This window comes from Carcharodon carcharias, chromosome 17, assembly GCF_017639515.1.
Source record: "Carcharodon carcharias isolate sCarCar2 chromosome 17, sCarCar2.pri, whole genome shotgun sequence".
Taxonomy (NCBI): Eukaryota; Metazoa; Chordata; class Chondrichthyes; order Lamniformes; family Lamnidae; genus Carcharodon; species Carcharodon carcharias.
Window position 1 is genome coordinate 62,812,834 of NC_054483.1, and position 21,787 is coordinate 62,834,620.

Genomic DNA, 21,787 nt, shown 5'->3' on the forward strand with positions numbered 1-21,787 from the left:
ACCATGTCATACCTGTACTAAATCTTACTGCCACCTATCTCACCACTGATTACCATGTTGTTTTATTATAATGATATAATACCTTGGGCTTATTTACTGTAAAAGACACAAGGCACCAACCACTCATAAGGGGTTGCATAAACACGTCTGTTCATTTGTAATACTAGGCACATGAGAACAGTTATACATAGGTATAAAGTTGCAGGCATCAGTGCTGTGTGTTCTCTGCTCAATGCAAAAATGAAACTAAGACTAAATCACGTGACACATTTACCTTCTACTGATATGCTGATATCTCTTAAAGACACATTACAACAGTTGGAATGTTCTGAAAGGGGCAAGCAATCTGAACTTTGAATGAGGAAGATGGCAAGCTTGTGTTCATCTGCAGGCAGAGGCTTGCCATGGCACACGAGAAGCTCCTAGAAACTTCTGTCACACACATTGCTGGAGGTGAAGAAATGGCTGCTGGTACCTTCAGCCTTATCTCACTCTCATTGCGCTTCACCCTCTTTTGTGCCATTCACTTCAGCAGCACTCTCAGTGCAGCCACTGTGAAGGTTGGTGGTCACCCTTACACTAGCACGCACTGGTTCACCCTCCCACCACCCCAACCCACCACCTGTTCCCTAATTGGACATCAATCACAGAGGCAGGTTCCCAATTGGATGCCTTCCAGAAGGTTGAACCGGAGGATGTGCCACTCTCAGCTCCTAGTTACGGCCCCAGAAACAAAGCTTTCTAAAAACTAAGGTGGGAAAATTCATCCCTATATCTCCAGCTTCTGAATCATTGTTTTTCGATCCAGTGTATAAGAGCTGTGGCTTCTATGTAGACAGGGAGAAAATCAGAAAAAATTGTAACTTTTTTTTGAAATACTACTAGTCCTAATTTTAAATGACAAGTTGATACTAGTTTTAGTAATTTTGCACAATTCTCGGTAATTATATCTTGCTACTGCATATTTAAGGTTGCATTTACCCTGCAGCTAATGGTCTGATGTTGGTAGCCATAGTTGGTTTATAGCCAGGGAGAATCCTGTTCACATTACTTGGCTGCCTAGCTAGAAATTAGGCACAGACACAGAGCTGGATATGCCCACAGACGGAGCTGTCTCCCAAACAACAGAAATTAAATGGGGTGGGAAGAATACCTGTTTTCTAAACAACTAAATCGCTGTGCACTTTTCAAATTAGGTTTGACACTGCTGCACTAGACTTATGTAATGTCAAAGTGAAATATTGTGGAACTACATCCATACTTTATTTTTAGCAGTTAGCAAGTGTACAAGTTTAAAAAAATATCCGATGCTTAGAGGTTAATCTGATCCCTTTCATTTCAGTGATGTGTGCCAGTGGCAAAACACTTGCTTTGGCTTTTTATTGCAATTGACTGCTGTTAAGAGGACACTGAATCTGGATTTATACTTAAACTACCAGTTTAAGGTTGCTACAAACCTGAAATGACATTGTTCTAATGCTAAATTGCAGTGTAAATACCCCATAAGAAAGAGTATTAGATGTCATTTAAATGACCAATCTACTTAGGAACATGTCTTGTTTTGTATCTTCTTTTATAAACCATGCCAAGTACAAAATAGAATCTTCAGTAGGAAGTGAAAGGAAAGGATCCTTTTTAAACAGTACGTGAACAAACCTTTCTAAAGTTCATCTTTCTGGGCCCACAGGTTACCAGTCGCCCACACCTGTTTCAATCAACTCTGCTTGCCTCCGTACAAGAATAAGAAAGAACTCGAACAGAAGCTAACAATTGCTATTTCAAATGCAGAGGGTTTTGGTCTGGAATAATAAGGAAACCACTTCACCACAACACCAACTTGTGTTTATATAGAGCTTTTAATGTAGAATAATAACCCAAGATTGGTGCAACATATTTGCTGGAAATGGTATTTCACTTAATGTGCCTGTACTTCAGGGTAAGTTCTGTTTCATTTAGTTTAGCTTTTCCATACAAACCTAACTTTATAGTGAGCTCTGGAAAACCAAAAAGAAAGCAGATTTTTAAATACTATGGAACACTGATGTTTTGTGATGTAATTGCTGCTACATTTGTAAAATTAGATTAATATTCACTAGAAATTAAGTCATAGGGCCTGATTTTAATAATGTAAATGATTAGAATGAGTTAAAATTTCACCTTATGTCTTACAGCTCCAGATTTGTACCAAACCATGTCTTTGAGTTGTAAGGTTATTTTCTGAGAGTACCCTGAATAGGGATTATTTTGATCCATCAGCAATGGCAGCTAAACCAATAGATAAGTAAGTTATTGGATAATAGACCTGAACTAGCTACGGAATCAATATTTTATTGCGATTTCTACCTTTTAAAATGTAAAATATAGAACCAGAGCAATAAAATGATGCAAATGAGTTTGAATCCAGGGACTGAATTTTCCCAACCCTATACAGACAGGTTTGGAAGTGGGTGTTAGGGGGAAGCAGCAGGAAACCCCATCAAGACTGAAGCTGCTGCCCTCTGGGTGACTTGTCCAAAGGGGGATTGCCATGGGAATTGACAGCCTGCTCAATGGAGTTGAGCAGGTAATAAAGCCATTTTAAGAACCCAATTAAGGGTCATTTTGTACCAGCACTGCAACTTTGCCGGTATTGCATGGGCTGGCCATTGTATCGTGAGCCTGGCAAAGTTGCAGAGGTGGCCTCTCGCTGGGAAATCATAGTGGCTGAAATAATTGGCAGTATCAGAGCATGATGTTTGCATGAGCCCAAAAGCGGCCACAGGTACTCTCCTGCATGAGTTACCCCTCCACACTGAGGCCCCTCACAGTGCAGCATTTAGTCATCTTGCTCATCACTGAACAGCTGCCCCCTAGGTCTCCCTCGTCTTCAGCAGCACTCAACTCTCAGGGTAGGGTTGCCATCTAGACATAGTTGTGGACCATCCTGTTGGGCCTCCCACTTTCCTGATCTTGCAATCATCTTTAATTGGATGGCAAGTATGGAGATGGTCTATTAGGAGGCTGACTCATGTAAAGTTACTCCGGTGAATGCATCGAGGTCATGCACAGACTTGGGACCCACATATGGTCCTGGCACCCAAGGGAAAATTCAGCCCCTGGAGTCTGAAACCAAATTTTATAGTACGTTAATAAATCATTGAACTTCATTACTTTTTTCATAAGCCTATGGATTGATAGTTAATACCAGTGAAAATAATAATTATTTTTCACCCACGTCAAAAAATAAATACCGGTGTGCAGTGCTCCAATGCTACCTTGAGAAATTTGCCAAAAACTCGACGACTCAAATTGCATCATCAAGTTGGTAACTTTGTCAGGATTTTGTGATTGGAATATTCTCTCCCAACAAATAGGGGCATCTAAAAGCTCCAGCCTTCCTTTCAACTTGCAAGGCTAAGAAATAAAAGTATACACAACAAGCTTGGGGTGCAAACCCTCTGCTGGCCTGCTAATGCTCCGTTGCACAATCTCTCCATAACAACCTAATGAATATGACCCCTCCCATTCACAATACAAAGTGAAATGTACACAGGCAGCATTCATCCTGCAAATTCTCAGCAGCAAATTCAAAGCTGCAGTCCACAGTAAGACTAATGACTAGTAGAAAAACGAACAACAAGCCAAACCAGCATCAGCACATCTTTATTCATCTTCTCTAAGGGAGTGCTGAATGTTACGTGACCATACCTGCGTCATGCACCCACTTCCCCTTCCCCATTCTTGGAACAGCTTGAGACACAAGTAAAACTAATGAGGCTGGCCTCAACAGGAACCATTCCCATAAAGCAAGCTTTCAGGGAGATAATAGAAGTAGGAAATACTCAGCAGATTAGGCAGCACTTGTGGAGAGAGAAAGAGTGCATGTATTTTGCTGAGATCATCAGGACCCTGTTGTTGGCCTCAATCGGGTTAAGAACCTGGAAGCGGCTGTAACTCGTGATCTTACCAAAATCAGCAAGTCAAGAAGCCATGTCCAATTAAAGATGGGAGGCAGATCAAGGAACCTTGCGGCCCAAATAGGAAGCCTGCAGCGATGTCCGGCCAGAGGTGAGTGATGCCAGTGTAGGTAGGAGAATGCAAGGGCACCTCAGGGTTATAAAAATACAACAAATAAGTGGCCTGGCAACTGTGGCAATAATGTGGAGGAGTAATGTAAAGGAGGCCTCTCTGGTCCATCTGCTGTCAGAAGGATTCCATCAGCATCACAAAGTGGGGAATTAATTGAGCTAAATCAGCTACCTGCTGCTGGGCAGATAGCCGGTGCCAGTCAGACCCCAGCTCCTGCAAGATTGCTTGGAGGCTGGATCACATAAGGGAGCTGCCCTGACACAGATTCTCTAATTTTCCTCCTGGTAACACACCCAAACTCATCTTCACGGTACCAGGCAATTATAGCCCAATGTTTCAGATCAATATTCAAGGAGGGAATTACAAATCTTTTGATGGAATAGACTTGAACACTGACAATAAAGTCATTTTTCCTAATAGCTGTTTTCTGACTCAGTAATGTGGTGCTGTAATTTTTACCTGATAGTAATCTATTGTACTTTATAATAACTTTTAAATTCAGCCTTTGAATAGAATATTGTTGAGCTGATGGCATTTCATCAATGTCTTATTCATGTGAAAGAACAGTGGTAACACATCATTGGTGCAGCATTCTGTGCACATCTAGATTTGTGGCTGTTGAATTATATTGCCAGATTTAATAAGCTAGTAATGAGACAATGTTGATTGATTTCTCACCGCTACAATTTAGTATAATGTTGGACAACACAGTGATGGGGCAGATAATTCAGCTTTTTGTCCTATCTAAACAGTATTTGAAAAGATCAAAACTGAGATTGCTAGATTTGTTAGAAGAGAGTGTTAAGGATCACGGGCCCCAGGTGGGCAGATGGAGTTGAGATGCAAATCAACCATAGTCTAATTAAATGGCGGAGCAGGCTGAAGGGGTTGAATGGACTGCTCAAGTTCCTACGTTATTTGTAGTGTTGAGATATTGAGAAGAATGTTAAGAGGAGATTTGACAGAGATGTTCAAAATCATGAGGGGGCTGGACAGAGTAGATAGGGAGAAGCTGTTCCCGCTCATAAAAAGATCAAGAACGACAGGGGCAGAGATTTAAAGTGATTTGCAAAAGAAGCAAATGTGACGTGAGAAAAAACTTTTTCGCATGAGTGGTCCGGGTCTGGAATGCACTGCCTGGAAATGTGGGGGAGCCAGGTTCAATTGAGGCACTAGGTGATTATTTGAATAGAAATAATGTGCTGGGGTATGGGGAAAAGGCAGGGCGGTGGCACCAGGTCATAATGCTCATTTGGAGAGCCAGTGCAGAAACAATGGGCCGAATGGCCTCCTTCTATGCCAATAAGATTTTGTGACATCAACTCCTCCTGAAAGAGATGTTTTTATTTAAGAATGGGGCAGCTAACAATTGCCAATGATTTATTTTTGTTGTGGAGCAGCACTGTAGAGTACAGAGCAAAAATTTAGTGATTTATTTTCACAGTATTATTTTCGCTGCATAAATTTTTAGAACTGAATTTTTTTTTTTAATTTTGTAACAGAAGATTTATATCAAGAATCTTATGAAATTTTTGGTTTTTAACAAAACACTTGTTAATTTTGTCTCAAAATTCATTGCTGACCAACTTAATATGAAAATTGACATATCTGAAAATTTGTGTACTACCTGTGCTGCTGAAGGTGTTATTATTTCATTTCATATTATATGTGATATATAGAAAATGCACTCAATGTAAGATGAAAAATATGTTTTAAGTAAATAGAATAATATATACGTGTTGCACTCATATTGCTGCTTCTTGGTTCTTAAATATGTAAGTTTTTTGTTTCATATAAGTTTTAATAAAAGGAACCCACTCAGCCCATTGTGTTTTATGCCATTACTAGTTCTGCACTTTAATCCTATTTTCCTGCTCTTTCCCTGTATCTATTATTTCTTTTCCTTCTTGTCCCTTAAACGTATTGCCCAGCTTCAATGACCATTTAGATAATGCATTCCATATTCTAACAACTCTACAAGGGTAAAAGAAATGTGCTAACCTCTTCCTTCAATGTTTTTAGTGGTAATCCTGATTTATGTCTCCTTATTCGCCAATCCATGAGCCTGTTTCTTCATTGGCTATGTTCTCAAACACTTTCAAAATTTTGAACACTTTTATAGGATCCCTCTTTCCTTAATCTTCAGTACTCCTGTGATGTTGCGCTAGTTTTTCAAATACCTCATCACAGCTACATCTGCACATCCCTGATATTATCTTAGTGAATATATGTTGCCCCATTCTCCATGGTTCTAATAGCATTTAAATATCATATGACCAAAACTGTACATGATACCCCAACTATAATCTAACCAGTACCTTGTATTACTGCCTTTGTATTCAGTACCTCCAGATATGACGTCTGAGTGGAGATATGTAGAGCCATAACAAACATTGGCACTTGGGGGAATTGATCAAGAGTAAAGGCATAATGATCAATCAATACAAGACAATAGTTAAAGTACTTGTGCAGTTTTGGATGCCTCACTATAGAAAATTCGTTAACACCATAATCCCCTAACTTCACCAGGGATGAAGAGCTGTAGTTATGAGAAGAGTTTAAATTAGTGGGACAATTTCCACTGAAGCGGAGAAAACTAATAGAGGACAGTTCTCAGAATTTGTATTGGGATGTTTTTGCTTTATGTGATACCTGTGAAGTATCTTGGGTTCACAAAAGCTGCTATGAATGGAAGTTTGGTTTTTTAATTTTTTTTTTGTTTTTTTCACACATTTACTGAAGACCATAAGACTTCAAACTTTCAAAGCACTGCTGATTCTTCTTTATACACCCAGATATCAATTGATGTTGGTTATAATCAGTATTGCTTTAATGACAAGAGGCTTTCTTAAACAGAATAAATGTCCAAATGCACCAAGCTTTATATCGGGAATTCACTATTACCACTATTTTACATCAGTTTTCACTTATATTCCCAGTATACATTTGATGTGGGCTAACAGGTACAGGAATTGAGAGAATTACGCCTGCAATATAACAGTAAGGAAGGCCAGTTTATCTTCACTGATGCTTGCCCATTGACCAGTTTGTTTAAGAGAGTGTACATTAACCTTTTCACTGAAGGAATTACAGCAGCCATAAAAAGCTGGATTTTTCCATCCTTTTTATTCTAATACACATTTGGAAATTGTGACCCAATCTGGCAAAGACCAATTATGTCAAATCAAAGTAATACAGGCCTCGCATTTCTCATGCTGCACACCGTGTTGTTGAGAAGGATCTTTCTGTAGTATTTAAATCTGACAAAATTCTCTTGTATTGTTTTCATAGCATCTTCTTTCTGTCTGCTTTTAAGTAACTTTAAAACTTGGTTATTAGTAGGAAATCTGTTCATTGGGAAATAGCAACAATTGAATATTGTGCTGTGTGTAAAAAATAAAATTATTGTTTATAATAGGATTTTGTGGTGTGCTATTTTATTTATTGCTATAGACTTTGTGAATAGAAATCAGTTATTATTTCTATACTTGAATGCTAATTTTGTAATGTATTTTAATAAATCTGTTTAGAAAATGTCTTTGCTGCATGAGGTTATCTACATTAAGTTATAATCACTTATATCGATTTGATTTTTTTTAAAAAGTTATTAAGAATCCTCACGTAGCACCTGTTGAGCTAGTTTTTAACGTGACACTGACTGACCACAGCACAGCCACAAGAGGGTGAATTTCCCAAGGCCACTGGAGGTGGTTTTGGAAGCAGGAGTGTTCGGAAAATGGGGAAAAGGGACATTGGGCTGGTTTCCTGCCATCTTTCTGCCTGTCTCTGGATTTCCTGGGAAGAGTGCCAGTGAGGTCAGGGACATCCCTGGTTGAAACACGCAGCCAATTAGGAAGCCAATGAAGAGCCATTTTACAGGTGCAGTGGCTCTTTTCCAATGGCGCAACTGCCTCACACTGTGTCGGAAACACGGGTAAGGTAAAGGTGTGTGTACAGCAGGCACACATTGAGGACTCAACCTGCCATCCATGCAGAATTGTAATGGGAAACCAACATTCAATGTGCCAGCAATATTGTAAGGTAATCACTGACGGGAGAAACTCCTTAAAGCAAGTGCTTTGGGTAGTTTGCAGCAAGAGGAAGTTGGTGTCATTCAATTGAGGCCAGCTGGAGAGGTAAATGGCTGTATTGACCTTTTAAAACTGTGTCATTACATGGGGTCATGGGTTCCATGCACTCTGGGGCTGGCATCCTCTGAGAAGAGCAGCCCCCACAGCTGCTGCATGACCTCAAGTGACACGTCTGTGAATCATGCCCGTCCCCTTCTGGCATCCATCCTCCTGCTTCAGCAAATTTGCTGTCCACAATGCACAGTTCTGATACTATACGTGCTGCTGGTGTCCCTTTAAATAGCCATTGTACATGCTGCTAATGTCCCTTTAAATTGTCATTCCTCGTTTGGGCTCTGACTGCTCTTCTCACCCGCTGCACCTAATTGGATGCCAATCCTGGATGCGCCCACTTAATTGGCTGGGCTCCGCAAAATTCAGCAGGATGGCCCACTTCTAGCAGAGTCAGGTTGCCAACCCAGATATAGCCCCTACGCTTTGTCAGAAATGAAGTTGGTAAGATTCTGCCAATTTGATGATAGAGATATCATGTAAATACAAAGTTAAAGTAATTATTGTTATTGTTAAATGAAAACAAATTCTGATGGTATAGAAACCAAACTTTACTAGCAACATTTGATGTTAGAACCCACACTAGATTTATTAGTTATCTAATAGTCTATTTGTCCAATCCATCACTCTATGTTAAATAATGCAAGATCTTATTTTTCTGGATCAAAATTGGTAAACCCAGATGTTCCATGTTATATACTAAGGGTTCTTTATTTGACTTTTGATCAGTTAAGCTATCCAGCCACTGCTGCTAGAAGGCTCCGAAGACTGCCCATTTTACCAACTTAAAGCTGTACTGGGAACGGAAGTTTGTAAGGCTTCTGCAATATGTGAGAAAAAGATAAATATAGATGAACAGACAGAGGTAGAGATAGAGATTTTTGATGATAGACATAGCAAGGTATTGACTAATAAATAGCTATAGCGTTACAAAGATGTATAAATTGATGAATGGCTTTCTTTGTGCCCTCTGTTCATTCTCCTTATTCTGTTTTCCAAGGAAATGTCTACTACAGTATCCACATTTGGGAGCAACAGGTTGGTGCAGAAACCTTGAAGTCAGTAAAAACTCCTTCATCAATTTCCACACCACTCCCTGTAAACTTTTGCCATTTGAAACAACTATAGAGTGCCAAAGACTTGCAAAATCATTAGCAACAGCCAGAAGAAATCAGATAATTCCCTTTTCAGATAGCATCCTCCATTACCCAAGGGTCATTGAACCACCGTTATGCCATGATTTTACCAAGGGGCAGGGCAAGGAGGCAGGCCCCAAGTCAACCTCAGCTAGAATGGTGATTGAACCCTGCGCTGTTGGCATTTATTCTGAACCACATGATAGCCGTCGGCCAACTGAGTTAACCGCACACCACTGCCCCCACCAAACTGGTGACTAACCTGTAAGTAATTGATTATCCCTTTGAGTTTTCTTATTCATTCACGGGATGTGGGCATCGCTGGCTGGGCCAGCATTTATTGCACATCCTTAATTACCCTTGAGAAGGTGATGGTGAGCTGCCGCCTTGAACTGCTACAGTCCATGTGTAGATACACCCACAGTGCTGCTAGGGACAGAGTTCCAGGAATTTGACCCAGCAACAGTGAAAGGACTGTGATATATTTCCAAGTCAGGATGGTGTGTGGCTTGGAATGGAACTTGTAGGTAGCGGTGTTCTCATGCATCTGCTGCCCTTGTCCTTCTAAATGGTTGTGGTCGTGGGTTTGGAAGGTGCTATCAAAGGAAGCTTGTTGAGCTCCTGCAGTGCATCTTGTAGATGGTACACACAGTTGCCAATGTGTGTCAGTGGTGGAGGGAGTGAATGTTTGTGGATGTGATGCCAATCAAGCGGGCTGCTTTGCCCTGGATGGTGTCGAGCTTCTTGAGTGTTGTGGGAGTTGCACTCATCTAGACAAGTAGATGAGTGCAACTCCAACAACACTCAAGAAGCTTTGATGAATATACGTTCCAATGTGTGAGTTGGTTGGAGTATTGAGCTCCAAGATGATGTTGAATCATCATTGCACATTGATCAATGTGATTGGCCTGATCTGGTTACCTCCAGCCATTTGCGCTAATGCCTGTGCTAAGATGGCATCCAGCGCAATTCACTAGACAAGTATATGTCTCCTGCCAACTTTTGGCTCCAACTTATTTGGTCCAGATTCATTCATGCCCCATTGAAGTTGGCTTTCCCCCAGTTAATTATTCTTACTCTGGATTGTTCTTTGTCCTTTCCCATAGCCAATTGAAACCTTATGAAACAATGGTCACTGTCCCCTAAATGTTATCCTACTGATATTTGATCTACTTGGCCAACCTCATTCACAAGCACCAGCTCTAGCAATGTTTCCTTCCCCATTGACTGGAAACATACTGCTGTAGAAATTTTCCTGAACACACCCTAGGAACTCTTGCCCCTCTTTGCCTTTTAACTACTTTCCTAGTCTGTATTAAGATAATTAAAGCCCCCAATATAACTACTCTATAATTCTTGCATTCCTCATTTCCTTGCAAATTTGTTCTTCTACATCCTTCCTACTAGTTAGTGGCGTATAGATGACATCAAGCATCACAATTGTACCTTTTTTGTTACTTTGTTCCAGCCAAATAAATTCTGTCCTTGGCTCCTCTGGGACATACTCTCACCAGCACTGCAATGGGAAGCATCCTGGAGTTCCCGCATAGCACAGGATGTGCATTCTAGGGGGGTCAGAGCAGCCCTGCCACCATTGAGATAATAATCATTGCTACTGCTAATAAACTTTACTGCTGCTAATAGACCTTACTACTATTAATAAGTTCACTTATTACAATTGTAGTTTAATTTAAATTCTTAATTTATCAGCTCCAAATTTGAAACCAAAATAGTTTTATAGAGAAAAGTATTCACCAACTGATTGCTTACCCAATTAAACGTGACACCACACTTGGCTTTTCTTTGGAGCCCTATAACTGGTCTCACAGTGCCTCTCTCTTTCCCTATCTTTCTCACTCCGCTCCTTGTATCCCTGCTGTGCTCTTACCTTTCCTGCTTGTCTCGCAGTATCTCTCTTTATGCTCCTTTTGCCCCCATTGTCCTCTCGCCTCTTCTGCTGATCTTGCAGTCTCTATCTCTCTCTCCCTCTGCCACTCCTTTCATCACTGCTGTGCTTTCACATCTCCTGCTGGTCTTGCACTGACTCTCTCAACCTCTCCCCCATTCCTTTTATCTTGCTGTGTTCTCACCTCTCCCACTGGTCTTGTAGTAACTCTCTTGCACTCTCCGCTGCTCTTTTCAGCCCATCTGTGCTATCGCCTCTCCTGCTGGTCTTGCAGTTCTTATTGAAGCTTTAACTGATATCTTTACACAAGATAATCTATGTTAATGTTTTGGATGCAATGCAAAGTGAATGTTAGGTTACAAAGCAGTAGCAAATAAATGTGAAAAAAAACCTGAATATCCTGCTTGGACATGTTGTATTTTCCAACTGTACAATAAAATAAACTTGGTTTTCATGAAGTGCAGACTATACCGGAGAAGATTTGCTTGAAATATTACCAGTCAAAATCAGTATAATTCTACAGTGTAATTTTCTAATATGCAAAACATGGTCTGTACCATCATTCTGAATTGTTGTGTAGTGAGCCATGATTGCTTTTATCATTTTGCTAATGTTTCATTTGGAAAATGCCAATAAGCATGATATGAACATTCAAGTTCTAGCCCAGATTTATGCTGAGTCAGGCCGACTGGAGAAGTCTTTAAAAATGGCTGGCAAAACTTGGTTCCAGGATTCCCACCCCCCATTATGGATATAAGACCAACCTATTCAACCTGTCCTCATAAGATAACCCCTTCATACAAGGAAGCAGCCAAATGAACCTTCTCTGAACTGTGTCTATTGAAATTTTACCATTACTGTGTGCAGTACTCCAGATGTAGTTTCACTAAGACCATGCACGGCTGTAGTAAAACTTCCCTGATTTTATATTCCAGTCCCCTTGCATTATGAATGCTTGGCTTAGTTTCAAAAACTCCATAACCATTTATCTCAGCAGGGGTCTGTGTTCACATTTTAATTCTCAAGAAATTATTAAAGAATTATCTGTCTTTGATGTAGTTAGTAAAATAGATGTTTTTCTTTTTACAACAGATTAACCACTTGATGGGAATAAAACATTTTGAATGACTTTTATAAATGAGTGGTTTTAATATGAAGTGTATCTGAGTGACAGCCCTTTTAGTTTGTTAGGAGTTTAATAATTTTTCATTTTCATTTCAAATTCAGGTTTCCTGTGATCTGCCCTTGGTAGATACTAGGTGAGTGGCTATGAGGATACATGGAAAGGCATGAAGAGGGTATAGAGGGCATGGTGGGTATGAAGGGGCTTGGAGGTACAAGGGACATGGGAGTGTTTGGGGAGTGAGGGGTGAGATGTGGGGGTGCTATGGGAGTGAAGAATAAGGGGTGAGAGTTTGTGGATCTAGCTTACATTGTCAAAACTGAGATGAAATCCCAGTGAGCAGAGGTGGCCATTCAAGTCTGCTGACCATGCCATCTACCTGTCTCTGCCACCACCTCAGGCCTGCCTCCAGAGGCAACGGTCCCAACTCCATCCCACCCCCACCTCCCAGGATTGAAAATATGGCAGGCGGGAGCCTTTTTAAGGAAGACAGATCTGCTGGGTGGGGACGTTTCCTAACTCAACAATCCCACCTCCTCCATGAAAATCCAGTCCTCTGTTATTAGAAGTTGACATGAGAAATCCTAGATATCACGCATGTTAAACCGGAAATGTTAAAAACTGAACGATTGTGTTCATCCTTCCTTGCCTAACCTGAAATTATAAAAATGTGAAACTGCAAAACTCATTTATGCATTTAGAACTTTTGCTACATTTAGGATATAGAGGTAATCTCGTTATTTCCCAATTGGATATGTGGTACTATGATGTAGAGCTGATATTAAATTGATAATGCTTAAACTTGCTGCTGCCTTTTGAAAAATATTTTCAATGAGTGACTATCTCGTTAATATTGATGTAACAAAATATTCTTAGAAATAGCATTCAACTGTAATCCAAATAATATTTTTAAAATACAACTTGATGACTAAGTCACTTAAATGCAGTGAAGATGGTAGCAGTTGCAGCAATGCAGGTTTACAGGGTTGACACAGGATTGTGTGGTGATGCTGTAGCTCCACTCTCAGACTTATATCAGGCCCTGTCAGGCTGCAGTTGTGCAGAAAGTTAACTTCACGAAATGTTCAGAGAATAATTTGTGCCAGTCTTTGGAGGAGATTGCTTTCATCTGTTTTAATAAATGGTCTATAGACCAGATGGGATGGATTGTGTGTGATATATAGGAGTGAGCCAAATTAACCAAATGGCATTTTTTGTATGGAGCCCATCCTTTCCATCAGCCTCCATCATACACCAGTGGAACCGACCATGATGCTGCAACTGCTGACCAATGTCTCAACTTCTATACCAACACAAGCATCATGTTGTTTTTATCACAGTGCTGCAGTAGAAGCTCAGACTGGCATCATGTTATCTCATTTTCCTGCCATGCAAACTCACATGGCTCTCACCACTATTGTTCAAAGGAGCTTGGAGGCCATTACAGGATTTCAGCAATCTGTCCCCCAGCAATGTACTAGGAATGTAAAGGCACTCCTCTCCCCAGATAGTAGCAGTGGCTGCATGAAGTAGGGACCTGCTGTCATCTCTCAGATGACGACATTCCTGCTCCCATCGCTGCTATTCCACTAGCGTCCTTGCTGTTGTCTGTCAGCCACACTTCTGCAGCCCAGTGCAGACTGCAGCCAGACCTCCTAGGCCTAGAGCTGTTCAAGATTGTTCTCTGAGGTCACCTGTGGTCTCTTCCACTAAAAGTCGTCAGCCTTCCAACAGCCATACAGCAGCCAGTGAGGAAGCATTTTATAGGAGCATTAGGACAGGCAATGGCACACAAAAGTAGCAATAAGGGAATGCACTTTTTATTTTTGTGTGCACAATGGCATGATTTCATTTATTGGATTGGAATGTGTATCTGTATTGACTTTTAGTTTTGCGATGTGATGGTCGGTGACAGAGAGAATTATTGTAGGGTGTTGGTTACACTTTGTTAGGTTTGAAAAAGTTTTACAGTCATAAATAGGTTAACTGTAAGTCTTTATTGACTCTTAGAGCTATTTAAAAATATACAGTAAAGAGTACAAGCTAAGAGCTGTCTCCATGCTTGCTGTTACACATGGCTCTGTCCAACGCTCCAATGACTCTGGGTGCGTTATGCTCTTTCACATCACTATGTGGGTAGTACTGTACTCAGTTCCACATTAACCCTATATTTGCCAGACCCTTATACCAAGTCTTTATCGAAGACATTTTAAGTGATTATAGTTCACCTTATGCCTTACATTGTCATTACTACATGACCACTATCTTATCTCCCCCCTTTAAGTCCTTGAATTCAAAGGTTCAGGCAGCCTGGAGGCCTCATAAACCTTCCAAATTGAGTTCGCACTACAGTCGGAGGAGTTGTAGGCTCTGTTGCTGCTGGTTCTTCCTTTATGTTTGGAGGTTGTTCTAGCATCTGTGTATGTTTTCATTGTTTTCTTCCATTCTTTCATGTTGAACCTCACTTAGTGGTTTGCGCTGCTTGGTGGTTTCTACCCTAACTTGTTTCTTGTGGGCTGGACAAACGTTGTGCTCATCTCCTTGTCATTTCTTTTGCTTCTTCCGTCATGCTGTGGGTCGTGCAATGCCCTCTTTGGTGGAGGATGAGCATTCCTGTGACTAGAATGAGGTTTGGTGGTATGCTCACCTCTGCATTTTGCTTTGGGCTGCTACCAGGCTTTTTCTCAGTCTTCCATCATTTAAGTTTTTCTCTGCATTTTCTGCAAGGTTTTGGGATTTTTCACAAGCTGCTATCATGTTGCAGGATGTTGGGTTCAGTAGGCCTGAAGAAGCCTTCATAGTCATACTTTGATTAGCTGTGAATCTTTATTGACTTTTAGAGATATTTACAAATGTACAATAAAACAGGCGCATCCAATGCATGTGGCTTGCGAAGCCCCACAGTATGCCCCCAAGATAATTTTCAAAATGTCGGTAAGTGCAGCCAAATTTTCTGAAAGAACTGCTTCTCCAATCACAGGGTGTTCCTCTCCACATTTGCTGCTGATAGGCTCACTCAGCAACAAATATGGGAGAGGATCAGCCTGTGATTGGAGGAGCGGCAATGAGTGGGATCCTAAAGGAGGAGTATTTGGGGGGGAGTACCGGGTTTGGGGGGGGTGGGACCGCAAAGAGAGCCTGCCATCCTGTGCCATTCCAGGTGGGAGAGGGAGAGACTCTCTGCCATACTGGGTGGGGGAGGGAGAGACTCGTAGCTCGGCCGGGCCGGGCCAGGTGAGGGAGGGAGGCACTCGCTGCTGGGCCGGATGGGAGAGGGAGGGACTCGCTGCTGGGCCATAAGAGGCTGAGAGTGTGGGCGGGAGAGTGTAAGTGGGTGCGGCGGAGAGAAGGAATGCGAGTGGTTGCGGCAGTGAGAGGGAGTGCGAGTGGGTGCGGCGGAGTGAAGGAGCGCGAGTGGGTGCGGCGGAGAGAGGGAGCATGGCGGAGAGTGTGAGCTCACAGTCTCAGGATTCCCACTCACCCTCACATCAACACACAATCACACACACTCAAATGATGAGTGAGTGAGCTTCAAGAGATTGGGAGTGAGTCAAACAGACTCTGTCCCTGTCACACTCTAATAGTGATCTTTATTAATTACTCTTTTTTAATTATCAGTTAATTGCTCTGACCTTGCTCTATTTTTGTTCAGCAAGTTGTTTCTTTTCTTTGTTCCTCAACTTTATTTTGAATTTCATGTTTGATTTGTGCCAAATTTTACATTTCTGAAATTTGCTCACCAACCCCTTGAATGAAAAGAAAATGGAAAGGTGGCTCTCCAAGTGAAAATGTTGGACAAGCCTGCAGGAAAGGGTACAAGCTAGGAGCTGTCTCCATGCTTGCTGGTACACACAGCTCTGTTCAACACTAGACTGACTCTGGGTGCAGGTCATGTGCTCTCTTAAGTCACTGTGTAGGTGGTACCATACTCAGTCCCACATTAACCCTATATATGCCAGATCCTTATGCTACAAGAATGTAAGGAGCATGGGACAGTTGGTGAATGGGGAAGTGGTATTGTAGTCACTGTTTTCATTTATTAATTATTTGTCACCAACAGCCCAGGCAGAAAGATACTGTCTAGGATGTAGCCTTCCCTCTCTTAAGGGCTAGGTCAATAGAGGTTCAGTGACAGATATTTAAGGGGATATTTCAGAATAGATATGTTCCAACAAGAAATAGAAATTGCAAGGGGAGGATCCAACATCCGTGGGTAACTAAAAAAGTTAAAGATAGCATCAATCATAAAGAAAAAGCCTATAATTGTGCAAAAATTAGTGGCAGGTCAGAAGATAGGACAAAATATTGAAAAAAACAAAATGATTAAAAGATTGATGAGGAGGGAAAAGTCAGAGTACACAGAGTAGCTAGAAATATAAAAACAGTATGTGTTTCTATTGATCTTTAAAAAAGAAAATTAACAAAGTGAGCCTGGGAATTAATAATGGTAAATAAGAAGATGGCAGATGAATTGAACAGGTATTTTTCATTGGTCTTCACTATAGAGGATACAAGTAACATCCCAGGAATAGATGTAAATGAGGAAATGGAAGGGAGGGAGGAACTCAAAATCACCAGGTAAGTGGTACTGAGCAAATTGTTGGATCTGCGGGCTGACAAATTCCCAGGTCCTCATGGACTTGGTCCTAGGGAGTTAAGAGAAGTGGCTAGTGAGATAGCTGATGCATTGATTTTAATTTTCCAAAATTCCTGAGATTCAGGGAATGTTCCATTAGATTGGAAAATAGGGAAGGTAACTTCTCCACTTAAAAAGTGAGGGAGACTGGAAACTACAGGCCAGATAGCTTAACATCTGTCATAGGGAAAGTGGTAAAAGCTATTATTGTATAGCAAGGCACTTGGAAAAATTCAAGATAATCAAGTGGAGTAAACATGGTTTTGTGAAAAGGAAATCACAATTAACCAATTTATTGGAGTTCCTTAATGAAGTAATGTGCTGTGGATAAAGGGGAACGAATGGATGTGCTGTACTTAGATGTCCAGAGGGCATTTGACAAGGTGCCATTTAAAAGGTTATTGTGGAAAAAATAGCTCATGGTGTAGGCATAACGTATTGGCATGGATAAAAGATTGGCTAGCTAACAGGAAACAGAGAGTAGGTAAAAATGGGTCATTTTCTGGTTGCCAAGATGTATTGAGTAATGCGCACAGGGAACAGTGCTGGAGCCTCAATTTTTTACAATTTCTATAAATGACTTGGATGAAGACACCAAAGGTATGGTTGCTAAATTTGCTGATGCCACAAAGATAGATAGAAAAGTGAGTGAGTGAAGAGGAAATAAGGAGGCTATGAAGGGACATAGGTTAAGTGAGTGGGTAAAGATCTGGCAAATGGACTATAATGGGGGAAAATGTGAAGTTGTCCATTTTGGCAGCAAGAATAAAGAAGCATATTAGAAATGGTGCAGAGCTCTGAGATGCAGAGGGATTTGGGTGTTCTAGCACATGAATTGCAAATGATTAGTAAGCAGATACAGCAAGTAATTAGGAAAGCTAATAGAACGTGATCATTTATTGTGAAGGGAATCAAATACAGAAGTACGGATGTTATGTTTCAGTTATACAGGGCATTGGGGAAACCACATCTAGAAGACTGTGCACAGCATTGGTCTCCTTATTTAAGGAAGGATGTAAATGCATGGGAAGCAGTTCAGAGAAGATTTACTAGACTAATATCAGGAATGGGTGGGTTGTCTTATGAGGAAAGGTTAGACAGACGAGGCTTGTATCCGCTGGAGTTTAGAAGAGTAAGAGGTTACTTGGTTGAAACATATATGATCCCGAGGGGTCTTGACAGGATGGATGTAGAAAGGATGTTTCCCCTCGTGGGAGAATCTAGAACTAGGGGTCACTGTTTAAAATAAGGTCCATTTAAGACAGAGGTTAGGAGAATTTTTTTTTCTCTGAGGGTCCTGAGCCTTTGGAACTCGCCTCCTCAAAATGCAGTTGAAGCAGAGTCTTTTAATATTTTTAAGGCAAAGGTAGATAGATTCTTGATAAGCAAGGGGTGAAAGCTTATTGGGGGTGTTGTGGGGAAATTGAAACAACTCGAAGACTCGGGTACGGTTTTTGATCATTTAGTCAAAGAGCCTACCTTAATCAATCCAGTCTCTGTCAGTACTCTTCCCCCTGAGTTGTTATATTTAGTCTCTGTCCTTTCGCGACTGAAGATGTGTTCTTGCTCACATAGACTCACAATCTATTTCAATAGGTGCTAAGTACTTTACACCAACTGCTTGGTTTTGCTGTGTATCTTGGCATTCCAGTGACTGACACTTCATTATCTGCAATTACTAAGTGTTGTAGACTCCTGTCTCATCATACTTAGCATTTTAATGACTGGCACCTACCTACCTGTAATCACTGAGTTCACACCTGCTATGGGCTAGTCTGGGCTAGTTTTTGCTGTGTCCTTGGTTTAGGCTAACATACGTCAAATATCCCAGCAGCCTTCATTTTACAGGCTCCTTCCTAATACTTTTTCATGGCTAAAACTACTACTGCTGTCATGCTGCACCACCAAACACCTAGGTTACCTTTGCTAATAGATGAAAAACATTTTGTACACTCGAACAGATGTAGGTGGGAATGTGGAGTTAAGGCTACAATCAGATCAGCCATGATCTTATTGAATGGCAGAGCAGGCTCGAGGGGCCAAGTTGGCTGTTCCTGCTCCTAATTTGTATGTTAGCATGTTCCTCTTGTTCCTCCTCCTTGTACTCCCAGCTCCTCAGCTTCATGTCTAATAGGTGGCGGCAAGGGCTGAACTCTCATGAAGGCAAGGTTATGTTGTTTCAGGGCTCCAATGGTCTGTTCTATCATATTTCTTATGGCACCATGTTTCTCATTGTATTCCTGCCACGCTCATGTGCATGATTTGTTGGCCGGAGTCATGAGCTACGTTACCAATGGATAACCCTGCTCAGCATGTTCCTGGTGGACTTTAGATGCGCATGGGCTAACCCCTCTACAAATATGGCATCGGGTGCACAGCCTGTCAGAAGTGTGCATGCGGGCTACAGATGCCATTTTAGACCCTTAGGGTTTCATAGATCCCAATAAAACAGCTGTCACTGATCCCCTCTAGATTTTTAAGTTGTCACCCTGGCAGAGAGCTGGGATTGTGCATCAAGCCCTAGTGCCCTTGAGCTAAGTGCACTTCAGGTGATGAGTAAAATGTTCTGCATTGAAATACTTAAGATATCTTTTGCAACTAACAGTTTTTTCAACATTGTGTTTTGTAACAGATTAAAAGTGATTGGTAATCAAAATACAGTGTCTCCCTGACTCTTGTGATTGTAATTAACATTGACAATTTAAAAGCTACTTTGAAATTAGGTTTTTCTGTGTAGTTGCTCCTCCAAATTCAAAGTCACTGAATATGGAACATCTGTTCATTCAGTTTCTTTATCAAACACAAAGCACTTCTGCTATTTTATAAATTTCTTAATTTGAACTATAAAATTTTCTAGCAAAAAATAATTGAACATATTACGAGTAGAATGCTTTACAGTCTTTGAACATTATGTAGTTTTATTTATGTAGGTCCCTGAGAACCAATACTAAAATAAAAATCAACTGACATATTAAAACAATGCACAGTATTTTGGAAACAAAACCAATATGACCTTGGAGAGTTAGGTTCATCCAACTAATTACATTGCTTATTGAGTGATGGGATATGGACCATTTAGTGTTGACTAGTTCCATATGTACATCATAGGTGGCCAATGTTATTATGATTGGCAAAGTACATGAATGTCACAGGCTTTTATTAGCTACCCCAATTTTTTACGTCAACCAGTTTTCAATCATAATATTATCAATGTCAAAAGCACCACAGCAAACTATCAATTAGCTCTGAAACATATTCAAACCAGCACCTGTCTTCCTGCATTAGCTACACAATAATTCAACAATCAATAATTGCCATTCAAATCTCATACTCAAAGGTCACCTGAGGAAGTTAAATGGAAACTTAGATGAGGATCAGTATTCTCCATTCATTAGACAAATATGTCGGAAAATAATTAATCTATATAAATTACGTTTAAAATTAAAATGTGTAATGGTGTTCAGTAAAATATTTAGTTTTCATTTTGTTAAAATTTTAATTTCAGTTGTTTTGCCAAAGTAGCTTAATTAGACTTGAAAGGTCACAAGATACAAGAATTAGGAGCAGGAGTAGGCCATTTGGCCCCTCAAGCTTGCTCTGCCATTCGATAAGATCATGGCTGATCTGTTTGTGGCCTCAAGTCCACTTTCCAGCCTGCCCCACTTAATCCTTGGCTCCCTCGTCGATTAAAAATCTATCTAATTCAGCCTTGAATGACCCTGGCCTTCACTGACTGCTCTCTAGGTAAGAGAATTCCACAGGCTAGCAACACTCGAAACATAAAAATTCTCCTCATCTCCACTTTAAGTGGGAAACTCCTATTTTTTAAACTATGCTCCCTAGATTCCTCCAGAAATGGAAACATCCTCAGTATCCACCCTGGCAAGTCCTTGCAGGGTCTTGTTTGTTTCAATAACATCATCTCTCATTCTTCTAAATTCCATTGGGTATAGGCCCAGTCTGCTCAAATTTTCCTCATAAGAATCCAGGAATCAGCTGAGTGAACCTTCTCTGAACTTCTAATACAATTAGATCCTTTCTTAAGCAAAGAGACCAAAACTCTACACAGTATTCTAGATGCAGTCTCTGTACAGGCCCTATATAGCTGTAGCAACATTTTCTTACTTTTATTCTCAATTTCCCTTCTAATGAATGCCAATATTCTATTTGCCTTCCTAATTACTTGCTGTATCTGCGTACTAACATTTTGTGGTTCATGTACCAGGACACCCAGATCCCACTGTACCAAAGAGTTGTTTAGTCTCTCTCCATCCAAATAACATAAGGTTTTTCTGTTCTTCCTGCCAAAGTGCTTGTTTTCCCACTATACTCTATCTGTCAAATTTTGCCCACTTGCTTAACCTATCTAAATCAATTTGTAGACTCTTTATGTCCTCTTGACAACTTACTTTCCTACCTATCTTTGTGTCATCAGTAAATTTAGCAACCAAACATTTGGTCCCTTGGTCCAAGTCATTGAGATAAATTGTATATAATTGAGACCCCAGCACTGATCCTTGTGGCACTCCACTAGTAACTTTTCAACCCAAATGTTATCCATTTATCCCTAATATCTGTTTCCTGTTAGTTAACCGATCCTCTTTCCAAACTAGTACTTTAGCCCTACACCCCTCACTACAACATGAGCTCTTATTTTTTTGTGGTCTAGGTCATTAAGCTCTCCATTGCATCGATCATATCGTGTCCTGACATGCATTCTTATTCTCTAGATTTCAGAGTTGAGAAGTAAACTGCAGAATGCCAATGAAATTATTC

The 21,787-nt window shown here is 40.7% G+C and overlaps 1 protein-coding gene across 1 annotated transcript in view; it reads left to right on the top strand.

The window, feature by feature from the left end:
- Positions 1 to 5,076, top strand: part of hectd2 (HECT domain containing 2) — a 166,255-nt gene extending 161,179 nt beyond the window's left edge. The window contains exon 21 of the mRNA XM_041209368.1: positions 1,688 to 5,076. Coding sequence (XP_041065302.1) covers positions 1,688 to 1,808 — 121 coding nt within the window. The 3' untranslated portion in view covers positions 1,809 to 5,076. The remainder of the gene's footprint in view (positions 1 to 1,687) is intronic.
- Positions 5,077 to 21,787: the final 16,711 nt, after the last annotated feature.